Source organism: Choristoneura fumiferana, chromosome 8, assembly GCF_025370935.1.
Source record: "Choristoneura fumiferana chromosome 8, NRCan_CFum_1, whole genome shotgun sequence".
In the NCBI taxonomy this organism is placed as follows: domain Eukaryota; kingdom Metazoa; phylum Arthropoda; class Insecta; order Lepidoptera; family Tortricidae; genus Choristoneura; species Choristoneura fumiferana.
In genome coordinates, this window is record NC_133479.1 from 10121843 (window position 1) to 10148871 (window position 27029).

The 27029-nt window shown below is 37.5% G+C and overlaps 1 protein-coding gene and 1 long non-coding RNA gene across 2 annotated transcripts in view; one reads left to right on the forward strand and one right to left on the reverse strand.

The window, feature by feature from the left end:
* Positions 1 to 27029, reverse strand: part of LOC141430437 (uncharacterized) — a 205413-nt gene that overhangs the window by 112546 nt on the left and 65838 nt on the right. The window lies entirely within an intron of this gene.
* The window catches only part of unc-13-4A (BAI1 associated protein 3), a 138887-nt gene that overhangs the window by 58268 nt on the left and 53590 nt on the right, over positions 1 to 27029 (forward strand). Inside the window, 5 exon segments of the mRNA XM_074091126.1 lie at positions 1606 to 1831; positions 4579 to 4757; positions 10062 to 10225; positions 19166 to 19401; positions 21106 to 21327. Coding sequence (XP_073947227.1) covers positions 1606 to 1831; positions 4579 to 4757; positions 10062 to 10225; positions 19166 to 19401; positions 21106 to 21327 — 1027 coding nt within the window.

Sequence of the window (27029 nt, forward strand, 5' to 3'; positions counted from 1 at the left end):
GTAACCTTTTGTTTAACAGTATGATTATGAACAAAACAAAGTACCTATCCTCAAATTTGTATTGTTGATAAACTTTTCAATATATATATATATATATATATATAAATACAAAATTCCGCAGTGCCAGAAGACTAGAGTTTTGAACCATTGTGTGTAGCCAGTAATGACCTTTGGGATATGTTTCTCGACTGTCGGCCTCTTGGAGAGATCAGAGTTACGCAACGAGCTATGGAAAGGGCTATGCTCGGAGTTTCTAATGCATGATAGAATCCAAAAAACTAACTAAAGTCACCGACATAGCTCGGAGAACAGATAAACGTTGGGGGAGAAAGGTCCTCGAGTAGCGAACATGAATTGGAAGGCAAAGCGTTGTCTGACCCACACTAGGTGGACTGACGACATCGCGAGAATGGCGGGAAACTGGTGGATACTAATGACGAGTGTAACGTTCTAAGGCTATTAAATTTGAAAAAATCATAACTAGTTATTGATGGAGTTAATATCAAACTAACAAAGGCTTCAGCGAATAATTGTTATTTAGGTATATCACCTGAGGAGAGCATTGGAGCACAAGTCGACTGGGTTGGTGATTATCAGTAATTTACTTACGACCGTAATGGTAATGTTCTGCGACATATGTCGTGTATTAGAAGTATTATTTATGTTACATTATATATCGTTTCACCCATTGTTTGATGTGTTTCTGTTTATAAAGGAGAGTTGAAGGTAGGAAGAACGGTTAACGTAGAAGTTAGAAATGTTTGTAAATTTGTTATTAACCCTGCGGTCTGCCAGGTTTGTTGAAACTTATCTTACTTGGGTATATAATTTAATCTGTCATGTTGCAAGAACATATTTTTTACTCCAGAGATGTGGCGTTATAACTATTAGCAGTTAGGGAAATGTTCACAGCGGCGGAAAATACATGAGGAATAATTTCTGGAATATACCTACTTACCTACCTTTCGCTGACGCAAATGTTTTGTCATTCTTCGTTTAAGTTTTCAATAAATGAGACAGCCTGATCTGGCAGAGGAAATGTAAAAGAAAGTCGACAATATACAGTAAAATGAATGTTTTGGTATTTTATTTGATAATTGCCACGAGCGAAGCATCGTGTAAACTCCTGATTTCGTTTGTGATAACCTGCCGTGTGAATAAAATTTCCGGAATTTTTTCGTTACTTTTGTAGGAATGCCCAAAAATCACGCGTGACCTCCATTATCGTTGCATAAAAATACCCGTGCCAAATAACATGTTCTAAACTTAGCGGTTGAGATTTTGGGCACGAGCAGAATATAGGGAATGTACAAGTACGGACGGGAATATCAAGATATAAAGTAGCCTATTATATGTTATTCGCAAGATCTAATTATTATCATATTTGATTTTAACGTATCAAATTTGATTCAAACTCGTCCCGTCAGAAGCACACACATACTTAAAAACTTTCGAATTTACAATATTAGTAGAATGATATTAAGGTAATGTCACGTCTGATATGATGTTGAACATTGACCGTGTAAAAATACCGTTTTTTTTTAGATTCAGAAATAACGAATAGGTAACGTAGAGACTGATCTTTTCTACTTATTTTTCCCACAGGGTTCAGTGACCCGTATTGCATGCTGGGTATCCAACCGGCGTCTCTGCCGGCGTCGCCACGTGCTTCAGAAGACGAGAGCCGCAAGCACGGCTTCCGACTCAGCTTCAAGCGGCGCGACGGGCGACAACAGCGCGACAGCTTGGGCCGGTTGCCAGCCAGATACATCCGCGCCACCGGCGTCCGGTCCCATACGCTGTCGCCCAAATGGAACGAGAGCTTTAAATTGTAAGTAGCACCCAGGGCCGGCCTTAGCCATAGGCGTGTTGGGCGAGTCATGCCTTTGGCGCCCTTTTAGATACGACAAGCGACAAAATGTCAGGTCGTGTTCGTTAGACATCTGCTCATACTCACTCCTACGAGACAAGTGTATAAATTTCGATCGCTGAGTCTAGTTTTCCTTTTCATTGATAAAAATACGTATTTAAATTAAGTGAAGTCAAGTTGAGGCCGCGCTTGCTGCGCCCTGTGGCACCTACCTGGCGCCCCGGGCAGCCGCTCCTGCCGCCCCCTACAGCCGGCACTGTTAGCACCATTATGTGAACCATAATATCACGAAGACGGTCGTGGGTGGCCCTTAAATTATCCATGGAGAAGTGAAATCTATTTTAACTACACAAACATAATTTTATTTAGTTAAAAACAGTTTCAAAGAATCTTGCCGTTCTTAAAGATGATATATTTTCCTCAAAATTTAAATGGGACCAAACGGGAAGTAGGAACAAAAAATAATTTCCCAAATCGATTCATAAAAGACGGAGGTTTGAGGTAAAAAATATAAAAAAACAACCGAATTGAATATCTCCTCGTTGTTTGAAATGGGTTTTAAATATCGTAATATGAAGCCACTTTTTTACAATTGAGTACCATGCAATTTATACAGCGACTGGATGGTGAAATACAAAACGTTCTACTTAAAGTTTTGTTTAGTTAATGCTGTGAAGAGGTTGTTTTGATTACAGCTCTGCTCTGCTACTGGCTAAGCTAAAACGGCACACTACAGGCGCTAGCAACGCGACGGCTTAAGTTAACATACTATAACATAAAGTTCCTACTTGGGAACTACTCGTATAGTTTAATCTTACAGAATGTAATGGCCAACTAATGGCTGAAGGTTCAATTGCCGCGCGAGAGCCGTAATTAAGTTGTAAGAAGCACCCATTGACAAAAGACTACATATTGGGAGTAGCGGTACACTTTGGAATGAATAGCATGTACTTAAGTGCACTATCTTCCTCAGTTTTAACACGCTCATACAACAAAATTTCTCACACAAGTGTCTACTTATGTACCCTACGTAATAAATCTAATAAGACTAAGACTGCATATTAAAAAAATGTGTGCCCTTAGTTTTTAAATACCTAAGTTATCATATTATTCTTAAGTGTAAACGTACGTGAACCTTTGAGTATTTATCTAGATAAATACTCAAAGACGTGAACAGACCATAAATATAAAATGTTTGAAACTAGTGAAATACCTATCCTTATTGCTTAAATCCATTTTATGAGCTCCATAATATCCTTAGGAGCTGTTGCGGTGAATTTTACATGCCGTTTACACCGTAACTGCAATGCCCTAGGGGCTAATATCAACTTCCACGTGTAAAGGCAGCCTCACATGCGTGTTTACGACTGCCGGGCGTAAAAACTACCGGTTAATTCTCTTAAAAACGTGACTTAATTAGAACCAGCCAGTCTGTATTCTACCCACCTTTTTACCCGACTTCAAAAAAGGAGGAGGTTCTCAATTCGAGTGCATGTTTTTTTTGTATGTTTGTCACGCGATAACCCCGCCAATTGTGGGCCGAATTTTAAAATTCTTTTTTAGTTCTAAAGGACATACTTCCTTGGTGGTCCCATTGACACCAAGTCAGGATCGGATGATGGGATCTTAGAGAAATCGAGGGCAACCCTCGAACTTTTAAAGCACACCTACCTATAGCGATTTTGTCATTTTTAACATCAAGTCAAGTATTTACATTCAGAAAGTACCTACCTATCATTTGGTGAAATGGACCCTGCCTGATAAAGAAAACCGCAGGTACCTGTACTCTGTTATAAAATGATATAAGTATGCTGTGTTTGAGCTTAATGGAGTCGTTGTGAGATGCACTACTAGTTTCTACTAGTTTGCAGTCGGTGCCTCAGCACCAGCCAGCAAGAGTGATTGAAGCCCAATATACCTATAGTAGGTATGTAGGTGATGTAGACGACTATAGTTCCACTCCTGCTGGCTCGTGCTGAGGCACCGACTTCAAACTAGTAGAAAATTATTTTCAAGGTTTTGAAGTCGGTTCCATTTTTTGTGAATTACTCCGAAGTATAAAATGAAGTTCGTGCTGGTTGCCTGGTTAAAAAGAAAAAAAATAGTTTATTTCCATCGTCGATTGTTTTATATTACGTACTGCTATTTGAAACGGGTGACACTCTTTCCCGGCCCGGATAATACCGACAGGAAATAGCGACCCTGTTTTTTTTTGTACACGCCCATAGAAACTGACATAAGCTTCTATATATGAACGTGTAGGTACACGAAAAACAGGGTCGGTATTTCCATGTCGGTATTATCCGGGCCGGGAAAGAGTATCACCCACCGATAGCATATCAAAGGTTTTATTTGTTATCTTATATCATGTTTCTTTTATTTTCTTATTTAATTGTATTGGAAATGTTTTGTTCCGTTAATACCGGTCGTGATGAGCTATGCTTACACTCGTACAGAAGCGTAGTGGTTGCCATTTTTATTGCAAGGTAACTTTAGCGTCATATCTTTTGAAATACAGTACTTGTGTACTATCCTAGAAACTACATACGTCTCGTCAGCAAAAACAAGTGGATACAACTGAAAATTCCAACATCGAAACAATCTTCTTTGCACCTATCTTTGTTTCACATTCGTTGTAAGTAGGTAATTTATTCCGAATCGCTACTTAGTATTTTGCTTTATTTACATACTTTAATATTGTTTAACAGTGACATCGACGATATATCATCAGACGTGCTTCACCTAGACATCTGGGACCATGATGACGAGAGTTCTGTGCTCGACGCTGTCTCTCGACTCAACGAAGTGCGGGGGGTCCGAGGTTTGGGCCGGTTCTTCAAGCAAGTCTGCCAAAGCGCGCGACAGGGCAGCCAAGATGACTTTTTAGGTAAGGTTTTCAGTTTGTTAGAATAAACGATTTTTTTACCCGACTGCCCGAAGGAGAATTATGTTTTAAAAAAAAAAAATGAAAGGAACACGTTAATAAGTAAAATATTTTGCAAATAGCATTCACCCATCTTCCCTACTGAAGTATTGGAAGAAGGAACATAATTTCTGGTTTCACACATCTGTACGCACGTTGGGTGTAGGTGGCTTATTTGAGTTGAGGAAGTACTTAATGTTGTTATGGCTCCAATATCAGACTTAACTTATGTGTGAACAAGGCGTTACAGCCACACCTGTGCCTGTAATTTTGCCGTAGCCGAGATTTTCTCCTATTACTAGAGCCGAGGATTAAAGAAATCTTTTCCAAGCAATATTTTTTTGTGTTCTCCATTATATTCGTCGCACAACGCAATCCTATTCGTGCTTTGATATTCAGTGTATTTAACAAAACTACTTAAAACTCTTACGCTGTATTTTCTGATCAGATTTGATGTGCTATTGTCGTGAGTTAATTACGAGATAATGAAGTCGAGAATCTGGGTCACATATTATTGAGAGCTTCAAATTTCGTGTAAGTATATGTACAGTAAAACTTGGTTAAGTGGGACCTGGATAAGTGAGAAACCTCCATAGCTGGAACTCATGGTGAGGTCCCGACAATTTAGCACTGAACTACCTCTGTTAGTGGGATAAAACAAACCTCTATATCTGGGATTAGTTCTTTCGATTTTACCGTCATAATTACCTCTATAATTGAGATAGATAGTGTACTTTACCTCTTTTGCTGAGTTTTCATTTTAAAGAATACTTTTGCTGATTTTTTTTTAATTTTATAGGCATGACCTCTGTAACTGAGATAACGTCAATTTATTACCTCTCTAGTTGGGACTAAATTGAAGTTGGGGAAAAAAAGGGATAAATTTCCGTTTTGTTTACACACTTGGCTTACGGTGCCTAAAAGACCTCCAGTTTTAGTTCGATTTTAAAAATAGATACTTAGTGAAAAATTCTAAACGCGAAGCATTAAAAAAGCACTAGAAACTTTGCACAGCTATTATGAAATATCAACAATTGGTGACAAAACATATTTGATAAAATTTACATCCTTGAAAAACACCTTATAGCTGATAATTCCAAAAGACAAACTAAAATGGTAGAATTTTTGATTGACACATTCTGTATTCTTTTTTGTACTGTATATAAAAAATATTTTTTTGATTATAAAAGGGTAAAGCTTACAATTCATGATAATGTTTACAAAATACGTTATTTTATTTAATAATTGCACCTCTGTAACTGAAATAACCTCTATTCACACCTCTATTAATGGAACCCTCCGTAAATGAGACAGATATGTATTATTATTATTATTATTTTGTATTTTTTTTATTTAATTGTATACTGTAGTTTTTAAGTATTTTATTTGTAATTATTTTATGTCGAAAAAATGACTTTCTGCCAAGTTTCTTGCGGCGCATTCTTCTTGGCAATGATGGTCTTTCCGAAAGCGCTGGTAGTTTAAAAAATGACGTGTAAAAGTGCCCATTGCGGCCTATTTACTGAATAAATAATTTGAATTTGAACTTGAATATACCTGGATATCTGAGACACTGGGTAAGTGGAATACCTCTATAAGTGAGACAACTTTGCAGGTCCCTTAGTGTCCCAGTTACCCTGGTTTCACTGTATAATATAACCTACGAGTTAGCTTAGCTTACGTAGCTGATTGAACGTAGATAATTGAACCTTTCTCAGCGGAAAGTTAGTAAATGATCACACCGACTTTAGACTTAACGCTTGGACGAAATGGGACATTCGAGCGAATTAAATGTCACACCTTTCTCAGTCTACGACAGCTGAGAATAGCTTCGAGAGTAATAATAATAAAATTCTTATTTGTCCTATTTCAAAGTGTTTGCACGTGTTATCAAACAATGTTCTACACAAAAAGTTACCAAATTTCGTTCTACGAGCAATGTGATTCTGAATACACGATATTGAATGACGAATCCCATGATAATGCAATGGTTTACATATTTTTTACGCGAGAAGCACCTACGAGTAGGTATACATCGCTTCGGTGGGTTCGCCTTTTTTTCAGTTGAGAGCGACATTGGCTCATTTTTCCATCCCAAATTCAATTTATACACGGACCAATGAATTTGACAACTCACATTTATGGGTATGGAGGTACAAGAATTTGTCACTTGTTTGTTAGTGATGCTTGCGATAAAACGCTCATTGCTCACGTGACAAATATATTCACTTGAGCGATCAGCAGTTCAGACGCCGCTTGAGTGAGAAAGAAGTTGAGCAAAACCAGTTGCTTTGTTTTGTGTGTGTTAAGGTGGTGTTAAGCTTGACTGAAACTAACATCTAGCTAAAAACAGAACGACAGCTTATCGTTTAAAATAAATAAAGCTACTGTTACACATGCTAGTTACTAGCACGAAATCATGCTACTATTGAGCAAATGCTACCTACGAGCATGTGTAATGTGTAAGGCGGTATTTCAATTGTAAAATCGGCCCAAAAATCTTATATTTTGTTATTCGCTGGGTGCAAAGTAGGAGGTGGGGGAACCACGAATCGATCGCAGCGCGCGCCGTGGCCACACAAGGAATTTTTCGACGGACCAACTGTCACTATTTAAAAAGTGGAGACAGTCATGAGAAAGTCCGTGTCCTGAGATTAATTGATTGTGCCATTTTAGACGGGAAAAAAAGAAAGGTCAACGTTTGAAGGTGAAATTATTTGTTGGTTTACTATTTCATCTTCATACGTAATGACAGTCAGCCATTTGATATTTCAAAGTCCGCCGTAATTTGTAACCGCTAGTTGGTGCTGTCATCGCGCACCCAGCGAATTGGACCAAAAAACTATCGCAAGTTTCACTGCTACCAATATCAGCGAGTTTCGCGGAGCACTCCCGCGGGTCCAGCCCCAAGATGTATGTAAACAATACCTACCGGTCGTGACTTATAAATCTTGTTATAACCTTGGAGGTTAGGTACTTTACAAGAATTTCATTCATATAAGATTTAACTTTAATATTATACTATAACGCGCGGAACCCATCAACGCCCTAACGGTACCCTACGCTCGCAGTAGCCGGCCGGGGTTTTTCTTAACTGTCCAAGTTATACTAGTATTATAAATGCGAAAGTTTGTAAGTCTGTTTGTTTATTACCTCTGCATGTCTTAACCGCTTCGCTTAAAATTCGGTATACTTACAGATAATTTTGAGTCCCGGGGAAGGATAGTTTTTATCCCGGAAAATTGCATAGTTCCCGTGAGATAGCGATTAATGAATTTTACGCGGACGGAGTTGCGGGCAACAGCTAGTAATTAATAACTATCGTTATAGTGCGGATTGGGAACTTCACACACACCAATAAAATTCTTCGCCGGTATATGCAGGTTTCCTCACGATGTTTTTCTTCTAAATAAAGCTCGTGGCAAATTTCGAATTTAATTTTGCACATAAATCCCTAAGAACTCAGATGTGCGAGCCCGGGCTCGAACCCACGACCCTCTGCTTGAGACGCAATACGCCAAACCACTAGACTACCACTGTTTTTTTGGACGCGAGGTAGTTAGTGAGTGTCTACTATAATTACTAATATGTCCATGTGGCATAAACATACATACTTAGCTTTTAAACCAAATTTTGTTTTCAATGGGCTTTATAGCTTAGTCGTGTGTGTGCATACACGTACAGTAAACAAATAAAGTACCGCCGCGAGACAGTTCCCTGAAAGATTTATTGTATGGACTATACCAACACCAAACATACCATCATGACTATATCAATAAACTAACCACATTTATGTGTGCCTAAAAACTTTACGGCACATTGCCGCTCGGAAATCTTCCCGCGATGTGGCTGAAATGCGTATTCGCGTCAAAAATTGGATATAACAAGATTGATGGGTGCGAGCGCAAATTCAATATTTATTTGCCACGGGCCTGTTTGATATTCATTCCGAATGGAAATCATTTGGCTGTGAGCTTTTTGTATTAGGAAGTTGAGCACTAAAATAAATTTGTATTGATAAACTTTTGCACCTTTTGTAAGTGAGATGATTAAATTTGTAATTCATGGATTAACCTGTGATAATAAAAGGTTGTTATGTGATGCTCTCTGTTTCCCTCTCTCTCTCTATAGCTTGTGATGCGACACAACACAAGCCGTTACAACACACTGCATCAGATAAATGTGAACGCAACCATATAAAATGTACGAAACCGATACCGTTCTGATGCCTCACGCACGACACAACACGTCAGATAAATGTGAACGCAACCATATAAAATATACGAAACCGATACCGTTCTGATGCCTCACGCACGACACAACACGTCAGATAAATGTGAACGCAACCATATAAAATATACGAAACCGATACCGTTCTGATGCCTCACGCACGACACAACACGTCAGATAAATGTGAACGCAACCATATAAAATATACGAAACCGATACCGTTCTGATGCCTCACGCACGACACAACACGTCAGATAAATGTGAACGCGGCTTAATACTCTAAAGTCATGTTTTACTACTCTCTGGATTTTTTGGTATATGATAAGACTGACTGTGTAATAATATTAATATTAGAAGATTATCAGAGATCTGTTTCTTTAAATTTAGCCCTGAAAAATAAACAGCTAACAAGGAAAAACTATTCACTGCTCTCAGGAATATGAAAATAATAATTATCGTTGATTGTTTTTCTCCACCACCAAATAGGTAAAAATAAATAACAGTCCCAATAGACGAAAGACTCCCGTGGAGAAGACTGGTGGCCGAACTAGGAGAGGGGTGTGTAATGAACGGAAATGAAAATTTGATATAATTTAAAAGCATAGAAGCTACACAGAACTTTTTATAAAATAAACCTAACCTAACCTACCTAAAGTACATCAAATCCAATTAATACCAATAGAAATAAGTTTGGTTTTAAGATAAATTTGCATTCGTTACGCACCGCTAGGAGAGCCCTATGTGTCAGGTCACCAAGTCTCCGACCTTCAGATGCCTGGTAATATCGTGATGTAGTAAATAACCTACATTGAGTACCTACTGAATATTAACAGAATGTTATTCTAAAAACCTTATTTAAAAAGAAAACGAAAAGAAAAATTAAGTGTGCTTGCCTACTATTTGCAAAAAAGAGTTTCACCAGTATCTTCTCCAGCTCTCTAAAAATACAAGCTAAGCAAATCACTAAGAGTAGAGAGAGAGAGAGAAAGAGAGAGAGTTATTGTATTGTATCACTCTAAAATGCCGTTGTTCATACAGGTTGCGTGAACATCCCACTTCGCGAGATCCCGTCGACGGGCGTGGAGGCGTGGTACAAGCTCGAGGCGCGTTCGCAGCGTTCCTCGGTACAGGGCCGCATCCGGCTGAGGCTGTGGCTGTCGGCGCGAGAGGCGGGCCGACACGACGACGACAACTGGCCACAGGTAACATTTATACCTATGTGTGTTTACAGGACAAAAAAAAACCGGAACAAATTAATTTCCCTACATTTTATTTTACCACTTTGTTGGTATAATTGCTACATATATATGTATCCATGCAAAATTACAGCTTTCCGGCGTGCTAATAGTCTCTAAGCTAAGCCGCGGACGGACGGATAGATAGACGTGGCGAAACAATAAAGGTGTGTACAGATTATGTGCGGCAGCCGCGCGAGCCAGTGTTCGCGTGAACATTGGCTCGCACCGCAAATGTTCGATGGAATTTAGGTAGACCGCGGCGGCTGCGCGAGGCAAGCGATCCAGCTCGATCAGCGCGTGGCGCGCGCCAATTACTTCGTTCTAAACCACGTTCGTCGCAACACAACACAACCGTCCAAACTGCACGCGCGAGCGGCGGGCTCAGCTCAAAAACCGACAGCGCTCGGATCGCCGCGCGGCACGTTCGAGCGCGGCAATGTTCGAGCTGCCGCGCGCGTAAACCCCGTCTCCATTGCGCGCGGTCGCCGCGCGATCCAATGTTCGAGTAATTGCCGCGCATAATCTGTACGCGCCTTAAGGGTTCTGTTTTTGCCATTTTGGCTAGGAACGCTAAAAAGCTCTATTTGAACACATTTTGCTCAAGAAGTTTTGTTTCTGTAAAATAGACCAAAATTTAAAATGAATGATTTTAATGACGCGCAGCATTATCTAAGTGTCCTCAATTCCCTTAAGCGTCTCGATCTGCGACTCTACCGAATCTGCTACTAACCAAAAACTAGTTACACATAGTGCTATAAACATATTATGCGTACCTAACTAAATATGTATAAACGCGCCTATTCTTGTAAGAGTAATTTTATACGATAGTTATGGAATAGTGTAATCTACCGCCTATTAACTACGGTAAACATCGGTCAAGTCACTGACAAATGAGTGCTTGTTAGCAACAAAGAATAGGTAAGGGGAATGTACTTGTTATTTTTGCGAGCCATTCACACGTATTTCAGGCAGAGCGTATAATATTTTTTTGGCACTCATTGCGGCATTTTTTTTTTCAATATTCTTTACCGTATTTTCCAACGATGTTGATTGTTGTTTACTTACATTCCGCATTTCTAATATTTTTCCGCCTGTCACACCCTGATGTTGATTATTTGTGGTCGCGGTTATTCCAAGCGCCAACAACTGCTGCCACGCTGAATGTTATTGTTAACTTTATTTTTCCGTATTCACTTTGTGTAACTTGTGCAGCGTTACGCTGCCGTATAATAACCTTTTTTGACGTTATTTTCTTAATCGGTTACTGGCAGCTTCGTATTTCGAATAAGTAGTTACAAGTATTGATTTTTGCATTCTTTTGTTTTTCGTGGTCGGACTTTTGGATGTCAGAGAGAAAAAAAAGCGTTCGAAGACGAAGGAAACGAGCAAATATTTAAATATTTTTATAATTTTTTGCTATTTCACGGTGTTTCCTGTCATTTGATGTTAATGAGTTTTCGCCCCATACAAATTGCATAAAGTTTGCACCGATCTTCACCATCACCTGATTTTTTGTACCGATTAAGTTTACGGAAGCCGTTTATGACGGGTATGTAAGGTTTATACTTTTGTTGGTTGGCTTAAATAGTTATTTTCCATATATTTTTCTATTTCCCTATCTTCGGGCCTTATTTTGCTTAAGTCACAGTTATGTTCCTTTTTTCAGCTTCCAGTTTACCCTTAAGTTCCGGTTTTCTTTTAAACCAAGACCCACTGACCCAGTTCCTGTACTATCCGAAATTCCTCTTCACCAGCCAAATTCCAGTTCTAAAACCGTTTGTCTGACACAGAGCTGTCAGACACAAGCTAAGTTCCAGCAAATCATCCACAGCTACACAGTTCTTCCGGCAGAAATATAAAATTAGAGTAGAAACTTTCATTCTTTTGTTTAACATTATTTTTTATCTTTTCCTCACACACGATGTACTTGTATATACTTTTAATATAGTAAGTGTTAACGAAGGGGCATTTACATTACCGCATTTTCTTTTAATTTATATACTGTGTACAGAATTAATTCTTTTAATTTTCGTAAGCATTCACTGTAAATATATTTTAAAATTCAGTATATTTGGTTAACTTAATTGAGTTACCTACTATTAAGTTAATATTGTAAATGGTTAATTAGGTACAACTTGAACATAATTTGTAGAAAATTTTCAATACTAACGCATTTATTTTAATTAGTGTACGAAGTGAAGTACTTTTAATTTTAATTTCAGGATTAATTGTAAATATTTTATTATTTTGTTAAACTTTTAAATTATTAATGTGTAATTATAAAATATTACATTATTTTGTAGACATTCCTTTTTTTTTTCTACACTTGCTGATAGTTCTTATTTGAATAATGTCGGCGGCTTAAGTCCGGATCAATGAAACTATACGTCTGACCGATATCATGATACGAAAAGCCATTGAATATTGCGAAGTCAGGCGAAAATGAAAAAGGAAACATACTTTTCCGTTTGACTGGAATAATGGGTTCGCTCTATGATTTTTCTGATGCTCCGTTTAGTGTTATTTTATACTCCAGTCTCCTTGATATTAATAACCTTAAATGGTCTGCTAATGCCCGGTAATGTCGTCCTCGCAGTTTAATATCGAGAAAGCATAATATACCTATAGGTATGTCGGGTAATAAAATGAGGATTACTGCGTATCAGACCAATATTGCTAATCTGCTGAGCCACTGCACTGGACATAAAATATTTTATTGGCTTTTCGTAGCGGGCTATTAGTTGGTTAAGGTTACAGGTAGAATGCGTAAATAGGTGCTGCGGCCCCGTGTCCGTGGCTCATGTTGACGTATTATAGCCCTCGTATTACACTGATTATATTTTTGTTAATTATGTCACCATTTCTGTTCCCTCGCTTAACACATTTTTGAATAATTACGAGCTTTTTCCGAACCTGTGGTAGAATTTTTGATATTCATAAGTCTTGTTGTTGTTGAATAAATATATTGACTTTGACTTATTTAGTTTCACTCAAATCTTAGAATTCAAATTTGACCTACTTCCAGTGGTCAGGTTGACGTAAATTTATACATCCCGCGATAATACAATACAACTCTTCAACGGTTAGTTGCATCGACTTGATATTTGGTAGGAAAAAGTAGTTTGGATGCAAGTATTTTCGACAAAAAACCGGCCAAGAGCGTGTTGCACACGCCCTGGATAGGTTTCCATAGCCGTTACGAAAAAATCAAGTAATATTTTTACAAATACAAAATACAAATGCAAAATCATTTATTTGTTCAACACAGCTAGTCACTGAATTCGAAATATTTGAACTTTACTTTCATCTGTCATTTCACTTTAACACGATAAAAGCGAGAGATAGGATCAAATGTGTTGATTACAATCTTAAATTAAATTTTTGATATTAAAAACATATCGATGCCTAATAAATTACATGACAACGAAATATTTCCAAAATGTAAAATTTCCCGATCTTTTAATTAAGTATGCAACCTCGTTGCACGAAAGCCGCTTCTCTTGTTTTTTTTATTAAGGAAACCGTATACTGCCTCTACAGTTGGAATAAATATTTGTTAAATTCAATGAATTATTAACAAATCGATTTATGTTATGTAATAGAAATCTTAATTAAATTCATATTTAAATATTTAATAACATTTATAATAAACTATACGTTTATTGTTCCACCTTTTTAATGACCCCAAGATGAGGCTTTTTACAGTACTTATTAAAAGATAAGTGTGACATATAGCACAAGAAGTTCTAAGTTCAAATTACAATGCATGTTATGACTGTTATGAGTATGAGATTTGTTTTGTATCATGGACATTTTTATGGTTTTAAATGTGATTATTATATTTGTTTCTTAATAATCGGATTATATTTTAAAAAAGTGTTTGTTTTGTGAAATGATATTCTCGCTGCTGAGGTGAAAAATTGTAGGTATGTGTCACACGAGACCAAAGTTTTTTTGCATCTCGTGTGTTTGAATTCCTTGCTGCTCTCAGGATTCCAAACTAGAATCACTCGCTAACGCTCGTGATTCAATTATAGAACCCTTCGCTTACTCGGGATCCAAAATCAACACTCGCAACAAAAACAACTTTGCTCTCTTGTTGCACAAGTAACTATTAAGATTGTAATCAACACATTTGATCCTATCTCTCGCTTTTTTCGTGTTGAAGTGAAAGTGACATATCAAAGTGAAGTTCAAATATTTGGAATTCAGTGAGTAGACCCAACACTGTACTCAGCATTTAAAAAAAAATGTTACTTTGTCTCACGAAGTGAGCAAAATACGATTTTGCTCACTGATTTCTCATAGCAAAACCTGCCTGTTTGAGGTATATAATTTACTCTTCAATTCATTAAAGTTTTCTATTTCCATTATTTCATTCGGTACTTTATTGTAGATTCTGCGGGCCATTCCGAGTATATATAAATATTATTGCTAAATGGTAGGGTGCTTATTTTATTCTTGAGGCGTAAGCTATTAAAACTATGAAGTAGGTGCAGATTTGATCTAACAAAAATTATCATTTCGTAACTATACAGACAAGGAAAAGTTATAATACGTAATTTTTTAAAATGTTGTTTACATTGAATCAAGATTGTGGATTCGACAAGGATCTAATGCATCTTTTTTGTGCTCGAAATACCAATTCTCTGTCAGTTGAATTAGCCCAGAATATAATGCCATACCTAAGAACCGATGTGAATAAGCATGATATGCAGTTAGCACGACTTGCTCATTAACAACTTTTCTTAAATTAAGCAGCGCATATGAAAATTTATTCAGTTTTTTACAAATAGTGTCAGTTTGATTTTTCCAATTCAACTTATAGTCTAAATACCTCAAAACCACTGAATGGCCAACTTTTTGTTTGCACGCTCTTAATCCTAAGAAATTTGTAGCAACTGTTTGATTAATATGTTGTTCCTTATAAGCTATTTTAAGATAACATGCGTCATTTGTTCTCTGTTGGAATGTCATAATATTAATATATTATTTTATTTTACTTTAAATATTATTTTACGACAAAAACCAAAATCTCACGGCATAATGTACTATACCTTTACCTTAGTCCCTAATTGGCATTGTTCACTTTTGGCATAGTTAAAGTTAAATAATTTTTTGAAAATACCAAATACGACGTATCGTAAATAACACATGGCGGCTGAAACAAAGTGAAAGGCCAAGTAAAATAATATTAAAAAAAACGAGCTAGTTGTCAATGTCAATAGATGCTAACTGTCCGTGTCACATTCAATCGGATATTGTTTTGAGAAACAGTAGAGATAAACAAATAGTTAGTCTGAAAAGAATCATATTATGCCTATTGAATAACTAACTCTCTGCAAATTGTATAGTTTAGTTTAGTTTAGTTTATTTATTCATTCAATACATCATTACATTATAATTTACATAAATGTCAGTTATAAGAATTTGTATTGAAATCGTCAAAGGTAATATGATTAGTAATAATTATAAAAAAATAAAATTCTAAGCATGTCATGTGAATGTAAACAGTTAAAATTAGACTGGTTCTCCTTAAGGGATCGTCAGACTGAAAACACAAACTATACAAACTATGATACAATTTTATTTTAACTCATGTAGGGGGTATTTCAATCATACTACAAATAAAATCATTGATTGCCACAGAAAACTTTAGTTTTACTACCAAGCCTCATGGCATAATAATAAAAATAACATTAAAAGTTACCTGCAGTAAATAATAGTTACTTAACGCGATTTTCAGAACAAACTATTAATAGTTTTTGTTTACATATATTTGGAACAGTTACGCTACGGTGTCTTTCTGTAACATCCATTTCAACGAACTGAACGATCTTTCTACGTCGATAGTTGTAATATGCGCGAGTAGGGACGTAACCTCTTCAGGTTCATATCATAATGACTTATCTCTTTCATTAATATAGTATTATGTTTTAATGTAAAAAAAAACAATTAATAACTCATTAGGCAGAAACCTGCTAGAGTACATTCTGTTTTTATGCCAATACCTACTCTTTGGCTAATGTCATACATCATGTATGTGACAACTGACTGACATCAATGTCTGCCTGCGACCTGCGGTGGTACTTACTACGAAATTAGAAAATCAAAGTTCGTGTCGTTCCGTCCCTCTCACTCTCGTATTAAATAATAGGTATAAGCGTCAGCGGGACGGCAAGATACGAAGATCGAATTTTGCACTTCGTAATAGGTACGGGCCCTGCGTGACACATACCATAGAATTTATGGCATAGATAAACCTAGATACTTATGGATTTACTTCATGGTAAATAAAGGGATTCGTCAAAATAAGGTGAAACATATTTTTGCGCATATATATTCGTAACCCTTAAGTATTTTTGAATCAGAATAGGACAAAATTGTTCAAAAACCCTATCACTCGAAATGGTTTTCCAATCAGGGTACATTGGTAAAATATGAACAACGCCAATTTAATACTTAAAATATTCATGCAGAAAGAGGGCAGTAATTACCTGTGTTTAGTTTAAAAAACCTTCCTGACACAAAGGTGTCCGGAAATCCGGGTGATGTTAATTTTATAACAGTTGGCTTTGTCACAAAATTATCCCATTTAGCATTATAATTATAACAGACCGCTTAACACTTTTAATAAAGTTATAGGGTAAATCTGTCTTGTGTTTATGACAACTGGACTACAAATAAAGTGTGTGTGCGACCGATAACCTTTTCCGTCACGCATTCATCACAACAGGACGGGTGATACTGCCTTGATACTGCGATACGTTTACTTTTAGAATAAATCTAATCCAGTCTCTGAAGTCGTACTTATCTACCAACGTTCGTATATTCGCGTTCGACATACCTACAGTTCTTCCACAGCGAGACTCAATGACTCGACTTTTTCGCTACACAAGTTTTCACATCCCCTTTCATTATTCAGGGTATACGGTCTCAGTTATTTCTTCCTTTTTGAAATTGAGTGGACCATCTTTTTTCCATGCCATTGCCTTTAGGAGTTAATCACACACTTTGTTAAGAAATCCTATTGTGCTTTGGCGTCTTAACCATTTATTATGATGTTAAATAAGTTACCTACAAACTTCTCAAAAGAGGTGGGTACAATAAGATTGGATGAGTTTCGTCGGCACCTGCGCCACCTCCGTCCAAATTAAATCTGCAAATTAATTTGAATAAAACATTTTTTATTGGTACATGGATCCGATGAGGTTTAAGGTTTCCCATAAAATAACATTCATGGAATTTTAAATTTATAATATAAATTTATAATGGGCCCCCGCCCATTGCCACTTCAACTTGCATATTTTACACACCACACATGGATTCACTATCCATCTAAAGATAATTAATAACTGTAGACAAAATGACATCCTTTCTCCTGATTGCTAAGTGTGACAAACAAATTTAGAACTCCGAAATAATTAATTGATATATTTTAATTTTTAATAATTAACATTGTCTAGAACTCAATGAAAATAAAGGTCAAGCACGAGTGTGAACACAAGTGCTTCTATGTAGAGCATTCTGTGTCCTCTACTCTACATATTATAAACATTTTATTAGTACGCAGTAACTAAGAACATTGTAAAAATAACACAATGTAATTAACTGTTTGTCCAAAAAAACACACAAGTTTGTTTTTTTTTTCAAAGAAACTGACAGGACGCATATTGTCGCATAAATCTTGTTCTTGTTTTTGTTTTCACACTATACGTAGAATATGGCGAAATTTAAATATTTCTTCGGCTTTACTGTTGAATAGAAAGAAAACTGGACTGAAGCTGATGAAATTACTTCATTCTTAATTTATAAAAGTGCGATAACATTCTCTGCTTTACAGAATAAAGCAGCTTTCACTTCTGTTTTTTGCGTAAAAACATCTCGCAATGGTTTTTGTTGTTTAAAATGAATGAATGATGTTGTTACGAGCAATATGGTTTGCAATACGTATGAATAGTGCAATTTATGGAATTTATTGCATTATCAAAACAAACAAAGAACATCGCACGCAGCGCTCTGACTGATTTCCGAATAGCGTTTAATTCTTAGAATATTTAACTTTTTGCCTGTTTCAATCGTTTCTATTTTATTGAAGTTTAAATCTAAATGAATTGATCTAAATGCTCTAGAAAAACGTACAGATTTAAAGACTTCCCTGTAACAAATTTAACCGACATTACATTGGCGATTGAAAAACAATAAATAAAACAAACTTCCGTATTTAACTATAGGTTCTAAAGTTGCCGGTCACATAGGATCCTTAAGCTGGGTGAACATTCACTACCCTCGGTCCATTTCAATCGCGGTCCGTTTCACCCTAGATTATAGAGCCAAAAAACCCGGATAACTGCGAGTTATACTTGCGGGGATGATTCTGTATATTACGAAATTTCCTAACTTATATATACTTACGTCTTATAGGTTTTCCCCTAATATATGTGATTAGATCAAGGTACGGCTTTCTGTATTTTAGAACCATGTTATTATGTTCAATAAAAATCTTAAAATCTGATAGTACTTGTACTATTGTCTATTCTGTACTGATAGTTAACTTTTTGGCCAAATTCAAATAATTATTAACTAATCATATAAATTGTGTAATGTACCAATTGATTAATATGATGGGCTACGAAAAGTTTATTTTCTTTTTTTACAGCATGAAAGGAAAAGTTTTTATAATTATAAAATGTTTTTGTTCCTTCAATTTTAACTCAATTGAGTTTGTAGTTTCAGAGCAAATTGGTTGTAAAATACTGACAGACAGACAGACACACGAGTGATCCTATAAGGGTTCCGTTAAAGTAGCAGTGAAAAGCGGCGCTACTTCTTATCTATTATGGAACCCTAGAAGAAGCAGAATTTAGAGTAGAGCTTGTAAGAAATAATATATTTTTTGTAAAGGTTCGTCAACACGAGCGGCTGTTCGGAGTTCTGTTAGCACATGAAGTCGAGAACGCGAGTTCGGGGCCCAGCGGCGCGGAGAGCGAGGGTGCGGCGTGGGAGGGCGAACTATGCGGAGCTGCGCAGACGCTGCTGCACCAACACGCAGTACAGAGCGACATGAGCTCGCTGCAGGCAGCCATCGCACGGTTTGCCGCTGCATGCCGCCTCAATAGCGATGCGCCGCTTGATCCCAAGTAAGGCTAACACCATCCTATCTTTAGGGGCGTACCGAGTGTATTAGGTACATGACTCAAATGACGTCTGGACTCGTAATGCGCAAACTAAAAAAATATATTAATCTATAAGTACATATTCCACTAATCCCACTAATATTATAAACGCGAAAGCTTGTATGGATGGATGTTTGTTTGGATGTATGTTCGTTACTCTTTCACGAAAAAACTACAGAACGGATTTCCATGAAATTTGGCATACAGATACTTAATATATACCATGGTTACTTTTTATCCCGATATTCCCACGGGATAGGGATATAATCTTGAAATAACGAACGCTGGGCTTAGAGTATTGAAGTTTGGTATGTAGGTAGCTGGACGTCTGGAATAACACATAGGCTACTTTTTATTCCGATATTCCCACGGGATAGGGATAAAATCTCGAAATAACAACCGCTGGGCTTAGAGTAATAAAATTTGCTATATAGGTAGCTGGACTTCTAGAATAACACATAGGTTACCTTTTATCCCGATATTCCCACAGCATAGGGCTAAAATCTTGAAATTTCAACCACTGGGTTTAGAGTCTTGAAATTTTGGACAGTTGTTCTTAACACAACCTCAATGAAGATAACGATATTATATTTTGGGAATACCCAGGGGAAAATTGTAAAATCCCGGAATTTCAATTGTAATACCAGATCGAATACTTTACGCGTGCGAAGCCGTGCGTAAACTCTAGTTTGTAATAAAATAGCCTTATGTCGTCGCATCGTTTTATGTAATTTTCAATGGGCAACTGAGGGGTGTGACGGTTAAAATTATTCAATAAGTAATTATTTGAAAATTAAACAACTAGGTAGGTACCTATAATGTTTCACATAGTTCTACGGTTTAAGACTAATATACAAGTTATATTGGATACACTAAACTTGTGATCAACTGATCACACACAAGTTTAATAGGTAGTAAAATAAGTCAAGCTACGAAAGGAAGTAGATTTTTGCTTTAGGTACTTTTTCAGGGTTCCGTACCGTTGTATCTTTTGAACCAAAATACAGTTAATTTTTTTACACATATTATAATACGTCACGAGTCCAACCGACATTCGGGCCGCTTTAAGATTATTGCTGATTTTAAGACTGTTATTATAGCTATTGCGCTCCTTTGACGCTCCTATGACAAAATAGATAATTGAAACTATTAACAATAAAAGTAACAACAACAAGCAGCAAGCAACATTAATCTTAGTAGATCCCTACTCACTTTACGAATTTCACATTAGTTCAGTTTCTTGAGTCAAGTATTTTACGCCGAAATGGTCCAGTCACTGCGAACCCTGTAAATAATCATTTATCCTCCTTATCTACCATTTATCTTTCTTACTTACCTATTTTCTCATTGAACGAACCATAACCTCTAAGACTCGACATTCAAGATGGACAATAAAACACTAAAATGATCATTTAATTTATAACTGAAATAATGTAGAATAATGTGTAATTGATACCTGCTATGAATAAAAACAATTTAGTGCAAAGGTTACAAAGGATGAAAATTTGTACTTATGGGCAGTCGAGAAAACTGATTCACGTGCCAACTCAATAATCAGTTCTCTATCATTTCCTTCTCCCTCAAATGTATGGGATGTCAACATGACATCCATGCAATAAGTGCAAAATGCAAATAAATGCAATAAGTGTAACCGGTGGTTCCACTCAGATACATGTACAAGCATCTTACCGAGTTGGAGCGTACATGGTGTGCCTCCGAGGGCATTCCACTGCGCGCCGAGGCGTGTCCCGGCACGGCGGGCTCGTGCGCCTCGCGCGACGAGGAGCGCTGGCTCGCGGACTGCTTCGGCGAGTTCGTGGAGCGCGCCCTGCATCAACTGCGACTGCACCGGGACCTGTACCCGGTTTTGCATCACCACAGCCTTAACAAGTACGTGTATACTACTAGTATCATAAATGTGAGAGGTTGCTAGGGTGTGCGTGCGCGTTGTGGTGCACTTCCACGGACATCCAGCCTAATACGGAGGCGTGCCGATCGAATGTTGCGCACAAGCGTAGCTGCGGGTCAATATATGTAATACGACGTACAGGCATCAACAGGGAGCGAAAAGTAATTATGATATGGAAATGCTTAAATTTACGCACAAACCATGCATTTGCGGACACTTTCTTACCGAAACATACTTATTGGCACATGGACACCAGTAACGTTGAGCTCACGGCTATACGAACGCGGTTTTGTTTACATATTGGTAAATTACCTGTATTCACTACCTACTCGTAATTGCGAAGGCGAGTTGCTATGCGAGCTGCATTTCATATCAAAATTATCTTACAAAATAATTGTGAATTTTACTTAACGACTGCATTGCTGGACTAAAAATATCTATTTCAAGACGAATTTTAAGAGCTATAGAAACAGAATCCGTGCACAAATGGCCCACTCACGACCCTCTTAATATAATCAAAACCTGAAACTGGAGGGCGCGGAATGGCCAACCTAACGCAAAAGGTACTCGCTTAAGGGTGCAGTCAAAGTTTAAGGGATGTACTTGTAAAAAGAGTATTCTTCAAGATTTAAAAGTTATAAGATTTTTTTTTACATTTTATTAGATTCCTGCGAGCGGCGCAACTCAAAGGAAACAATAAAACGGGCCATACTGTAGTTTTAATTTCATTCTATAGTTACTTACATACCTATGTACTTCTGTCACCTCAAATAACTTTTCCTTTTCATCTCCTTATCGTAGCTGCGTAATGAATGTTTAATTAAGCTTTGGTCAGTGCATAATTTTGTATGTACCGGCCATACCATTTAAACAATTACTATTGCAATTCCCTCCGTAAAATATCAACTTAAATATTTAACGATTCACGAGAAAAAAAATCGTTTAAAAATGTATATGTTGAATTGAAAGACATAAAAAGCAGAGGTTTGCAACCTACCGTCATAGAGTAAGACCAGCGAATCGTAGCAACATGAAATTTATAATATCTTTTGAAATCATTTATTTTAATATAAGTTGAAATATATGGCACATATTTACTGAAGGTAACTTATAAGTACATATTGTTAATGCGACATATAGCTTTGTATTAATTAGTTCCGAAGCCCCGACCCCTGGGAGAAAGATTTAATTAACTTTCTTAATTATAAGACTGGCCAAGTGTTACTGTGAGCTGAAGAGAAACTTCGGAAAACTTACAGGTATTATTGAATGAGAGATTTTCTCTTTCATTAGTAAGACGCCCGACATAATGACAATGCGGCCAGTTTGTTCTTCATTTTCTTTTCATCTGATAAATCTGAAACTGAGTTTATTGTCTAGTTTGTTTCCGGCATAACTTGGGTATCTTCAAAAAATGAGCCTACTTATTTCTCAAAGGGCTGGCAACGCATCTGTTACTCAGTTTAAGTTATGGATGTCCATGGGCGAAGGTGATTGCTTTCCACCACCAGGTGACCAACTTGCTCGTCTTCTCCCTATCATAATATATAAATAATCTACCTGCTTACCGTAAAACTTTGTAATAGATTGAATATATTACACTATTTCTTGCACTAGGTTCTTGTTAAGTAAAGAAAGATAAATCTGTAAGCATAGTTACGTATGTGCTCATATATACTCCAAAAGATATGCGTTTATCGAATCTCTAACATAATCCAAAGATATGTTGGGATATCAACCCAACTAATAAGTGAGATTGTCACGAGGCTCGAGTGTGAATAGTGAATCAGTGATAAAGTGAAACCCAGTCATAAGTGATATCCCGCGTTAACTTGCTTAGGGCAGCATTAATTATCCGTCTCATGTAAATATCCCGGGCACACAAGAAACATTAAACGTCCCGCGTGATTTAGGTAGTAGAGATAATGAACAAGCGCGGAGTGTGTAAAGCGGTGTTTAATTAATAATGTAAAATTTGACTCCGTAATTGTTCTGTGAAGGATTCGCCAAATTTTCAAGGTGCAGCCAGTTACATATTTTATATGGTTTTTATATAGAACTAGCTTTTGCCCGCGACTTCGTCCGCGTGGAATAGTAACTTTGGAAAGTATTTAATTTATTTAGGATACCTATTCTGCCAATAATAGCACATAGAAACTTCTACGGCTTACTGAAAATAACCATTTCAATACATTGCTATAAATATAAAGTATTTTTTTTGTTTATCCGGATCAAATGATTTTTAGGGTTCCGTTCCTCAAGAGGCAAAAATTGAACCCTTATAGGATCACTTTTCTGTCCGTCCGTCCGTCTGTCTGTCAAGACCCTTTATCTAACGGAGTATCGGTATCGAGTTGAAATTATAAACCCTTAAACTCAGGTCAATAGTCCCGAAAGCTGTGAAAAAATCAAACTTCTAAGTCAAGGCAAACAAAAGCTACAGTCATTAGAGGTGTTTTCATAAAAATCGCCTTAACAGAAAAAGTTATAGCGCACTGCCGGCTGTCTTAGAAACTTGGAATTTTGCATAAAGGTGGCTCTTATAGCACAATAAATAAGAAAAATCTGAAAATCATAAATTTTTCATGATGACCTCACATTGCGTACATTATTCTTATGAGCTTAGAAGGTTCTGCTAACACTGCATCATCCCCTCTGCTAACATCCCCTCGCAGGTAGTTTTCAAATGAAGAACTTATTCATAAACATTTTTTTTTTGTTATTCATCATCATCGATCATTATCACCACAATCACCATCATCATCACCAATCATCATAATCAGCACCACTATCATCACCATCACCATCAATCAGCTCCACAGCCTCCGCTCCGCTCAGCAGCGTCCGCTCCGTTCCACTGCCTCCGCTCCGCTGCCTCCTCTCCACAGCCTCCGCTCCGCCAGCCTCCGCTCCGTCAGCCTCCGCCAGCCTCCGCTCCACCAGCCTCCGCTCCGCCAGCGTCCGCTCCGCTAGCCTCAGCTCCGCCAGCCTCCGATCCGCTCAGCAGCGTCAGCTCCGCTCCGCTGCCTCCGCTCTACTTGACTGCCTCCGCTGCAGCCTAGATTGTCTCCGCTCTATCCGTTGCCTCCGCTCCACTCCGTTGCCTCCGCTCCACTCCGTTGCCTCCGCTCCACTCCGTTGCCTCCGCTCCACTCCGTTGCCTCCGCTCCACTCCGTTGCCTCCGCTCCACTCCGTTGCCTCCCTGCCTCCGCTCCGATGCCTCCGCTCCATTGTCTCCGCTCCGCTCCACTGCCTCCGCTCTGTTCCGCCAGCCTCCGCTCCGCCAGCCTCCGCTCCGCTCAGCAGCGTCAGCTCCACTCCGCTGCCTCCGCTCTAATTCACTGCCTCCGCTGTAGCCTGCATTGTCTCCGCTCCATTCGTTGCCTCCACTCCACTCCGTTGCCTTCTCGATTTATCTTCGAAATGACTACCTTCCATATACACTTTCATCCCCTATTTCATCCCCTCATAGGTCGAGTTTTCAAAAAAGGTCAACCAAATATCGATTTATTTCTTATTAAGTGCCTAAATTCCAAGGTTTCATGGTTTTATCATCAACAGCGACGAACTTCCACCATATAAACTTTCATCCCCTATTTCAACCCCTAAAAGCCTCTTTTTCGCGATAAAAGATAGCCTATGTTCTTTCCCAAGGTCTATTCTATCTCTGTACCAAATTTCATCAAAATCCGTTCAGCGGTTTAGGCGTGAAAGCGTAACAGACAGACAGACAGACAGACAGACAGACAGACAGACAGAGTTACTTTCGCATTTATAATATTAGTAAATTCCAAGTTTCATAGTTTTATCATCAACAGCGACGAACTTCCACCATATAAACTTTCATCCCCTATTTCAACCCCTTAAAGCCTCTTTTTCGCGATAAAAGATAGCCTATGTTCTTTCCCAAGGTCTATTCTATCTCTGTACCAAATTTCATCAAAATCCGTTCAGCGGTTTAGGCGTGAAAGCGTAACAGACAGACAGACAGACAGACAGAGTTACTTTCGCATTTATAATATTATAGTATGGATTAAGTGCCTAAATTCCAAGTTTCATGGTTTTATCATCAACAGCGACGAACTTCCACCATATAAACTTTCATCCCCTATTTCAACCCCTAAAAGCCTCTTTTTCGCGATAAAAGATAGCCTATGTTCTTTCCCAGGTCTATTCTATCTCTGTACCAAATTTCATCAAAATCCGTTCAGCGGTTTAGGCGTGAAAGCGTAACAGACAGACAGACAGACAGACAGACAGACAGACAGAGTTACTTTCGCATTTATAATATTAGTAAATTCCAAGTTTCATGGTTTTATCATCAACAGCGACGAACTTCCACCATATAAACTTTCATCCCCTATTTCAACCCCTTAAAGCCTCTTTTTCGCGATAAAAGATAGCCTATGTTCTTTCCCAAGGTCTATTCTATCTCTGTACCAAATTTCATCAAAATCCGTTCAGCGGTTTAGGCGTGAAAGCGTAACAGACAGACAGACAGACAGACAGAGTTACTTTCGCATTTATAATATTAAGTATGGATTAAGTGCCTAAATTCCAAGTTTCATGGTTTTATCATCAACAGCGACGAACTTCCACCATATAAACTTTCATCCCCTATTTCAACCCCTTAAAGCCTCTTTTTCGCGATAAAAGATAGCCTATGTTCTTTCCCAAGGTCTATTCTATCTCTGTACCAAATTTCATCAAAATCCGTTCAGCGGTTTAGGCGTGAAAGCGTAACAGACAGACAGACAGACAGACAGAGTTACTTTCGCATTTATAATATTAGTATGGATAAAAACTTTCCAAACATAATCCATAGCCTGCCAGCTTAAGTAACGCCCATGGTCACACGATTTTTAAAATTGTCACAGGCAAGGAAACGTTAATCAAAACAAAATTTAACTTAGACAAATTTTGACATTTTCATATTTCTCACTTGTTTTTTACTAAATATTGTCTATTGTCTACCGTGAATCTAAGTGTTTATATTATAAGTTTTTTACTGCTTTATGATGTGCAATAAAGAATATTTGTATTGTATTGTAAAAAAAAAGCTCGTGGCTTCTTTTTTTTACGATGTTTGCTAAAGCTCACATCGTAACTCTCGCCACTCACCTTTTTTAAACCCTATTATACAACTGTTGCATAATAGTATTTTATCCGCCACCACGAGCTTTTTTTGAGTTGCTTATACAACGTTGCATACAACACTTTTTCCTCGACTCTGTACTTAATAATTACAATACAAAATTAGAAAAATAGTACACTTTACACGTTTTCATACTTTAGTAAAAAGTATGGCAAACGCAAAGAGAAGGTAAACAACAATAAACAAGTGAGAAATATAAAAATGACAAAATTTGTTTTTGATTAACGTTTACTTGCCTGTGGCGATGTTAAAAATACGAGTTACTTATGGCAGGCTATGGATTACGTGCGAAAAGTTTTTCTTCTGTATAAAAACTATATAAAATATGTAACTGGCTGCACCGTAGCCTGTCCCAACGTACGAATTAAGGAAAAAAAAAGTAAGTGGTTGCAGCACGGACTTCGGTTGCAGTATGATTTTAGCAACATTACGATACAGTGCTGTTATGGGGAATAGACAATATAGACTCCAGAATCTTGTTATGTATGCTGTTATATGACTGTTCGTGATTAAGTAAATCACAGATT